We start from the raw sequence: 9,322 nt of genomic DNA, 5'->3' as shown, positions 1-9,322 counted from the left end.
GGTAGAAGGACTCTTGTGCTACAGATTGCTGAGGGAGACTACAAGTTTTATAGTTGCTGGTTTCACAGAGGAACTACTTCTTGCCAGAACTAGTTTGATACTTGAGAAATTGTAGACACAGACATACACATAGCTATTAATTTATTGTACCTTTATTAGGACCCAAAGTATGTTGTAAAGGTTAGGTTATAGTGAATAGGGTCTGAGAACCTAGAAGTCTGTCATGGGGAAGGAAAAAGGAAAAGACCAAAGAAAATGGGACAGACCGAAGAAAAAGCATTTGGTTTTTTAATTTATTTTAATGTATCTTTTTCAAAGCCCAAACATAATTGGGCTACTTCTTTGGAGCATTATTTGCTCTTGGTTGCTTTTGTCTGTATGATGAGTTTGAAAAGTTAAATGAAGGCTGAAGGCCAGTTCATATGTGCTCACTGCCCAAGGCCTGATGACTATCCTTCCCCTGCCCAATTCTTTCTTGCCTTGATAGTGAACAGATTTACCCTTGGTGACTACAATTGGCAGTTTTTAAAGACTGCTTTAAAATCTCTGCCATGGAAAGATTATGTGGGATGACATGCCCAGTACAGTTTGAGATAGGAATAAAGCAAAGCAAAAATCAGGTGTCTTCCTAGCTGGTTACTAAAATATGTGAAGCAGTTCCTGGTTTTTTAAAACTTGCAATGCGTTACTTTCAAGAAGGCCTGGCTAAAATTATGAAGGAGAGGTATGTCATTGAAGGGATCAGGCAGCACTTCAAATTGCCAAAGCTTTGAAGAAGACCCAAGTTCTTCAAGCCCACGTGGAAATAAAAGCATTGGTCGTTGGGGAGATCCATGGAATGGCCCCCCTGTTCTGCCTGTTGCAATTTAGCATCATGTTGATCTGCTTGCTCTATTTAGGAACTGAGAGCATAGCTGCTGTTGCTGCTACCAATGCACAAAATTGACCCCCACATTAAATTCTACGTGTTCAGAAAATGAAACGAGTAGGAGCACATGAAGCTTTTTGCCCATTGATGGAAGTACATGAGTTCTCATTATCTAAACCTACAAGAGCCAGCCTGGTTGCCAATACTTGGTTTGGAAAACTGCAATCTGCATGGGTGACAACTTAATGAAAGCAAACATCTCCCACTCAATATGAATATTGGGGGTGGGGGGGTCGCTAATTAGAATGATGCTCTCTTGTGGTCACAAAAGTGAATTTCAGGCCAGTACCTGGGAAGGGAAATGGGCTGGTTTCTGAAAAAGGTAATGCTATCCAGTATTTGAGGCTCCTTCTGTCCTGCAAATCATGGGCCATAGCAACTTCTCTGTGTGCAGCAGAAAGTTGCACATAATTTGTCGTGGGATCCAACCAAATGTACAACTTTTTGAATCCTCTGCTGTGTCTGTACTTTGTGAACTTGGCACTCTGACTGGGTTTCCTTGTATAACCTGTCATTGTAATTCATTACTTTAAACAACAAATTAACAAAACATTTACAAATAAAGATCCTTAAAGTGGTTGGTGGCTCTTGTATTTCCTTACCAGCGAATTAATCTAATACATGCTTATGAGAACTTCACTTACAGCAGGGTTCTGTAATACTTTCTATTCACTTCATCTTTCAGTTGTGTTTCCTAATGTACTGGGGAGAGCTGAACAAAGCCTAAATTCTTTTTTTAAAAAAAAATAATTTTTATTAAACAGTTTGTCTTTCAAAACAACACAAAAAACAATCACACATATATAAAAACAAAACATGTCAAGACATAATGTATTGAACATTACATAACACTAATGGTAATTTTACAGCATTTCGTATCGACTTACGTATTTTGCTTTTGTAGTTCTCTATCATTTCTATTTACTACTCAATAGTAGGATAATCGTATTACTCCAACATGTGTGTGTGTGTGTGTGTGTGTGTGTGTGTGTGTGTGTTTTCTGAGGTTTTCGCGTGTGTTTGTATGTAGGTCTTTGGTTATTTGGGTTTTTCTCCCGCGTAAAATTGGAAGTGTCTTGGCGACGTTTCGACGAAGTCTCATTCGTCATCTTCAGGCTGGTGTTTTCGGCTTCGTGCTTCTAGGAGCAATGTGTGATTGCAGCTGTTTCTTCCTAGGAAGCACGAAGCCGAAAACACCAGCCTGAAGATGATGAATGAGACTTCGTCGAAACGTCGCCAAGACATTTCCAATTTTACACGGGAGAAAACCCGAATAACAAAAGACCTACACACACACACACACAAACACACACACACACACACACATAATATTCACTGTTCTTATCTACACATTTATATTAGTTTATATTTACATCTCTTTATTTAATATTGTTCAGTTACTTTAAGTTTCATCAATATTAAGTTAAACATTTCTTCTTCTGATTTCTATTTTCAAGCCAACTGTACATTTTATTTCATAATATTCCGAATCCTTTCTCTCTTTCAACTCCATAGTCATTTTATCCATCCCTGCGCATTCTAGAATTTTCCTAATTATTGTTTCATCTGAGGGTACATTTTTTTATTTCCAATTTTTTTGCGAATGTGATTCTTGCTGCGGTAAGTATGTGTAATATAATGTATTGAAGGTTTTTGAACAAAGCCTAATTCACTTACAAATATATTTAACTAAAAGCATAGTATTTTTGTCATCTAGTAATTTCCCATTTTTGTTGCCTTAAAAACAAAACCATCTTCTGGAGGGCACCAGGAGTGGAATTCAGCTCAGGGAGTTTTGACTTGAAGCACACGGAGAGCAAACTGCAAACCTTTCTCATTGTATTTAGAATAATGATGCATAGTATCTTTTTTTTTAAAATTCATACCATAAATAGGTCCTTTGACATACAAAACTCCAAATAAACCAGGTTTAAGCATCAGTACAACCAAAACAAACACTGATCCTTGCTCAGGAGCCCACAAGAATTAGGCTAATGCTCAAATGTGTTAGTACCAATCACTGAAAGTGTTTTGGATTAAGACAGCTGTTTCCAGCACCACTGTTTAAAAATAATACATTGTAAAAAGAAATATATTCTCCCCATTTAAACTAAGCCCGCCAGAAATTTGAATTACTAAAATCAGTGACATTCCACTCTTGGATCATGTTTGTACTTCACATTTTGTAAATATGAAAGTACAGTCTACACAGTAAGATTTGTCATTTATCTTGGATGACTTGGCCTTCTCTTTGTTAAAGTATGATCCAGATTGATTCACAGAAGTTAGATATATATAAGAAAAAGGGAAGCCTAACCTTAGCAGAAGGGAAGGCTGCTGTGAATTGTTACGACATTTATTTCAGCAGGAATTTTAAAATCTGGTTTATGGCTTATACCGTAGTTTGGCAACAAGCAGGCATTATGGTTTGTGGAATGGAACATTATGAAGCAAACACTTAGCACAATATGTGAACTCAACGACTATTGTGGACGTAACTACTTGGTGTTTGGACAAAATGGTCCTTTGTCCTCGTGTTTTCAGAATGCTTTCCCTTGGCACTGGTGGAACGTGCATTAATAAGAGTTGGCTTTCCTCCCTCTTTAGAAAATCATATCTGATTACTGGGCTCTGGTTACATGTCTTCCCTCTCCCTCCTTAGCTCTCCGGGAATCTGATCCAATAGTTAATAATTCAGTGCATGTTCTTGTGCCAGGAGAAGCAAAAGGGCTCTCATTATCTGGCTAGGAAAGAGGATGTGTCATTTTTCTTTTCAGATGTGTTGCAATTCTCAGAACAGGTCAGGTCTGCCTTCAATTTAAGGAAGCTCACCATTTTCAGTTGATTTAAAATATAGAAATAAGAACTGTACATGGAATATATGTAGAAATCTTTTTTTTTATAAGGTAAACAGTTATTTTAATCTTTTTCACTAAAACACTTTTGTTATAGAATGCAAAATGAACAGATATCTGTCATAAATGGTTTATAGCTGTATCTACTGTGTGGGCTAGTAATTGTTGACAACTATCAAAATAAACTATCCGTCAAGTGGCTGGATGACCCTGCAGGAGATTGATTGGTTGTTCATATCAAGGGCATATTTTGTCATAGAGAAGCTGTTTTATTTTTCCTCTTAAATAATTTCAGTCATATGGGACGTGCAAGTTCTTTATTCCTACTTGTGCTGGAACGCCAAGAAAAATGTGACTATTATGAAAAACTTCATAGATATTATTCAGACGTTTCCAATGGAGTGATTCCCCAGAACAACCTCCAGAATGGCTCCCACATACATTCATAAAAAGAGATGTTCTCACTAGGAAATAGCCTTGCTCCAGAATCTGCTTTCTTTGCCTACCCCTAAATATCCAAAATTGTGGATTTCTATCAACCCAAGTCTAATCAGAAGCAATGCCTCTCACACAACCACACTTTCGTTTTTTTGGTTTATGGTCTCAAGTGGTATCTTCTAAGAATGTTGAACTCCAGGTTGCCTCCTCTTTAGCCAAAGGTACAACTAGGATAAAATTCCTAGCTATATATCCACATAGTCACTTATATGACTTTAAAAAGTCAACAATTTTTTCCCCTTGACTTCCACCTTTCTTTGGAAAACTTAAAATGCCAGGCATGGCTTCATTCTCTACAAAGCCCTGAAATTCAAAGGGGAAAAAAAGTTGCATCTCATGGATTCCATCGATCACTTAAAGTGAGTGTTTTTGTTGTAAGCAGCATGAATTATTGAGGATTGTCCAAAGTATCACAATGGCTTAGATTGCAGGCTTGCAATGGAACTCATATCACCCTGACCTGCTGCTTTGTTCCCAATCAGGAAAGAGCTAGATGAGTAACAAAGAGGGGCTCCACCTTCTGCAGATTACCCTATGAAGAAAGGCGCCTTGGTGCAACCCAGCATATGAGTATACAGAAGAGCACTTGAAGCAGATAACCATATCTGCAAGCATCTCACATTGCTCCCCTTTCAATCTACTCTACACAATGATGACTCCCATAGCCAAATCTTTCTACGATCTCAGTGCCACTGATCTCCAAGGAGAGAAAGTGGATTTCAACAATTTCAGGGGAAGAGTGGTTTTGATAGAGAATGTGGCATCTTTCTGAGCCACTACAGTGAGGGATTACACCCAGATGAATCAGCTGCAGAGCAAATACCCTCGACGGCTGGTTGTACTGGGTTTTCCTTGCAATCAGTTTGGCTACCAGGTAAGTCCTTTAATTCGCTCTCTATTCATGACTTTTTGTGACAATATATGGTTCTTTCCTCTGCAACTGTAAAATCAGTTTCTATTCAATTGAGAAATGGTGGTTCTTTCTTCGTTACATTTTTAGAAACCAGGATTTTTATCCTGTACTCACTAACTTGGGAGCTGGGAAGGGTGGGACCTATATACAATAGGGAGATCAGATAACACTTGAATTCTATAACTGACATATTTTTCATTTCCCCTTGCTGGGATGTTACTCATCTGAAAAGGTCAGAGGAGTGGACAGAGCACAATAATTGTTCAACCCCGAAAGATTCTTAAAAGAGAGCAACAAGTTGCTCCATAAACACATTTCAATGTAAAGTTCATTAATCAAGCAGACATTGTGCTGCTTCTGCTATTTAGAAAAAAGCATGTTTTTTTACACAGATACGGGTTTTTAAAAATATTTTCCCTGTTTCTGAAAGGAGAGTTTTGTTAATAACAAAAAAAGTGCTATTTAAAATGTGTATTACAGTATTTAAGATCAAAATTATGTTTTTGGTTAAACTTACTCCTCTGAACGTCACTCTTGAACCAAATGATCTTGGGCAACCTTTTCCAATTTTGTGTCCATGAAATGTGATTGATTTCAATTCACACGCTGGGTTGAACTTAAGGGAATCTGGCACTGTGGGGGATTTGCTGTTATAAGGAAAAGGATAGACAATACATGAATAAATATGGCCAACTTAAATAATGAGAAGATAAAGAATTATTAGATATTTGATCATTGATGGTATAAGAGAAAAAAGGAAATCTAATCTATATCAATAAGAAATCCTTCTGCTCTTGAAGCTATTCTCATTTCCACCAAACTCATACATCTATTTGATGCTGTGTTTTATCCGTTAAACTTCTCACCTCTCTTCTTTTCTTTTGGATCTCACCAATTCCATCCAACCACAACTTTCTTGGCCTTCCCGTTTCTCTAAACCCATTCACGTTTCCTTGTATTTGTTTTGCAACTTGGTCCTTATTTATTCTCTTTTTTATATATATATATATATATATATATATATATATATATATATATATATATATGTAGGTCTTTGGTTATTCGGGTCTTCTCCCACGTAAAATTGGAAGTGTCTTGGCGACGTTTCGACGAAGTCTCATTCGTCATCTTCAGGCTGGTGTTCTCGGCTTCGTGCTTCCAGGAGCAATGAACTTGCTCCTGGAAGCACGAAGCCGAGAACACCAGCCTGAAGATGACGAATGAGACTTCGTCGAAACGTCGCCAAGACACTTCCAATTTTACGTGGGAGAAGACCCGAATAACCAAAGACCTACATACAAACACCCGCGAAAACCTGAGAAAACATATATATATATATATATATATATAATATATTTTTGATTTGTATACCGCCCTACTCCCGAAGGACTCAGGGCGGTGAACAGCCAAGCAATAAGATACATAAATACAAAAATTTAAAAAACCAGTTAAAATCGAATTAAATCATTTTTTGGCCCAGACAAATTAAAACATTAAAATATGATGAAACCATGTTAAAATCTTTCATATTGGTCATTCACTTTTGTATTCAATCCTCATTAATTCATCACCTTATCCATTGTGTTGTAACACAAACGCTTCTTAAACAACCTATTCCACTTCATTTAACTTTTATGCTTGTTCTGACATCCCTAACTCATTTCCATATAATAAAATAGGCAAAAGCATGGTCTTTCAACATTCAACACAATAAACCACTGGTTACCCAGGACTTTTCTAGAAGCATTTGCAGATCTTACAGTTTCTCCATTTCCCCAGCTTTAGCATATTATCTATCAAGGTACACAGATATACCTACTGTCTTTAGTTTTTCACTGTGTATATACAGTACATAGAGCTAATATTCTATACAAGAATTTAGTTTCAATTGTCAGACTTTGAAGATCAGGAATAGTAATACAGGTAGTCCTCAACTTATTTTTTTATTTATGTAGTTTATTTATTTATTTTTGTCAAGCATGTATTAGATAACAGACATAAGTATAAACGTCATTATGAATACATGAAATGGATACGAATAAAAGGGAACATTAGGACAGGGAAGATAAGCACGCTGGTGTGCTTATGCACGCCCCTTATAACCACAATTGAGCCCAAAATTTATATTGCTAAGTGAAACATTTAAATGAGTTTTGCCCCATTTTATGACCTTTCTTGCCACATTTAAGTGAATACTGCAGTAACACAGTTAAGTGAAACTGGTTTCCCCACTGATGTTGCTTGTTAGAAGGTTGAATCACATGACCCTGGGATACTGCAACTATCGTAAGTATGAACCAATTGCCAAGCATCTGGATTTTGATCACGTGACCATGGGGATGCTACAATGGATGTTTAAGTGTGAAAAAGGGTCATAAGTCACTTTTTTCAGTGATGTAACTTTGAACGGTCATTAAATGAACCATTTTCTCTGTCAAGCATAATTATCTTTTCTATGAGGCATTAATTTTCAGATTCATTTTCCTTGTGTTAATCTATCCAGTATTGGTTGCAAATCATTAAAGTTCCAGCAAGCCAGCAATGCAGCATTATCCGCATCCAAAAATACAAATATAGGAAGTCCCCTCTTAACTATTATTTGTTAATCTATTACTTGAAGTTATGATAATGCTGAACAAATGGTAGCTATGGCTGGTTCTCAAAGTTATGGCCATTGCAATGTCCCCATAGTCACATGAGGAAAACTGGTGTGCTCGGCATCCCACCTGCAATACTGATTGCAGGGGCACTTCAATTCCTCTAACTGATCTATCTCTCCCCCTCCCCATTTCTATCCTTTTGGATGCACTGCATTTTGTCTCTACCTCCCCCTGCAGCCCCTCCCCCTGCCCCCAGCTGACCTTCACCGTCTTCTTTCTTCCATTGCTGATGAGATGCAACTGGCTGAGGCAAGTGTTGGCCCTTCTCAATTCCACACAAGGCCTCCCTGTCACTGTGCAAGGGATAGGCAGGAATCGTGGAGCACAAGGTGGCCAAAAAGGTAGAGATGGGGGAAGAGGAGGGGAGAGTTGAAGCAGAGGCATGTGCAGTAGGGCAAAAGAGGCATGAGGTCCTTGCCTAATGACAGTACAGTCCTCACCTAATGACCGCAACCAGAACTACCATAACTGTTGTTTGTTAAATGGTGCAATTGTGTTCGTTTTTCACCTGATTACTTTGGTCAGTGACAGAAATTTTGTCCCTATTGGGATTGTTAAGCAAGGACTATCTATATATTCATATCCCATAGTGTCACAAGCATTCCTCATGTACTTGTTACACTATCCATTGTCCATAAATACATTAAAGGATCAAGGGTTTGCACATATCCTGGTCTGTTCAGTGTTGAACCATTCTTTAATCATTCCATTTATTCTCACACATGCTATACTTTCATCATATGCTGCTCGTTGCATTCAACAACATGGACTCAACTGCATTATATATGCAAAATACTCCATAGTTCATGCCTATTCGCTTTATCATATACAGGCAGTCCTTGATTTAGGATCACAGTTGGGTCAAGAATTCCTGTTGCTAAGCAAGGCGATTGTTCAGTGAGTCGCACCCAATTTTACAACTGTTTTGGTCACGATTCTTGAGCAAATCACTGCAGTTAAGTGAAGGACCAAGGAAACTTGTATTTGAGGGTAGAATCAGTACAAAATGCACCTAACTCTACATGGATGCCCTCAAGACAAGCAAGGGAGAGGCCAACTTTGTTGCCTATGCAGGGTGCTTTAGTTCTCATCCTGCTTTCTACTTCCTCCTAAACAGGAAAACTGCACAAATGAAGAGATCCTCCATAGCTTGAAATATGTGAGGCCCGGGTCTGGGTTTGAACCCAACTTTACTCTTTGTCAGAAGTGTGAAGTGAATGGCAACAACACCCATCCTGTCTTTGCCTACCTGAAGGATAAACTCCCGTACCCAGATGACAATCCATCCTGCTTCATGTTGGAGCCAAAGTTCATCCTGTGGAGCCCCGTGCATCGCTATGACATCTCCTGGAACTTTGAGAAGTTCCTGGTGGGACCTGAAGGAGAACCTTTCAAGCGGTACAGCTCCAAGTTCCTCACTAGCAGCATTGAGCCCGATATCCAGCGCCTCCTGAAGCTTGCCAAATAA

At 38.3% G+C, this 9,322-nt stretch overlaps 1 protein-coding gene across 1 annotated transcript; it reads left to right on the top strand.

Moving 5' to 3' along the window:
* The first annotated feature begins 4,930 nt into the window (after positions 1-4,930).
* GPX2 (glutathione peroxidase 2) lies at positions 4,931-9,322 on the top strand. Its single transcript, XM_070957173.1, has 2 exons — positions 4,931-5,155; positions 8,972-9,322. The coding sequence occupies exons 1-2, from the start codon at positions 4,931-4,933 to the stop codon at positions 9,320-9,322; spliced, it is 576 nt and encodes a 191-aa protein (XP_070813274.1).

Source organism: Pituophis catenifer, unplaced genomic scaffold, assembly GCF_029215685.1.
Source record: "Pituophis catenifer annectens isolate HBS135680 unplaced genomic scaffold, rPitCat1.0.hap2 SCAF_1, whole genome shotgun sequence".
Taxonomy (NCBI): Eukaryota; Metazoa; Chordata; class Lepidosauria; order Squamata; family Colubridae; genus Pituophis; species Pituophis catenifer.
This window is presented reverse-complemented; position numbering and strand designations above follow the sequence as displayed.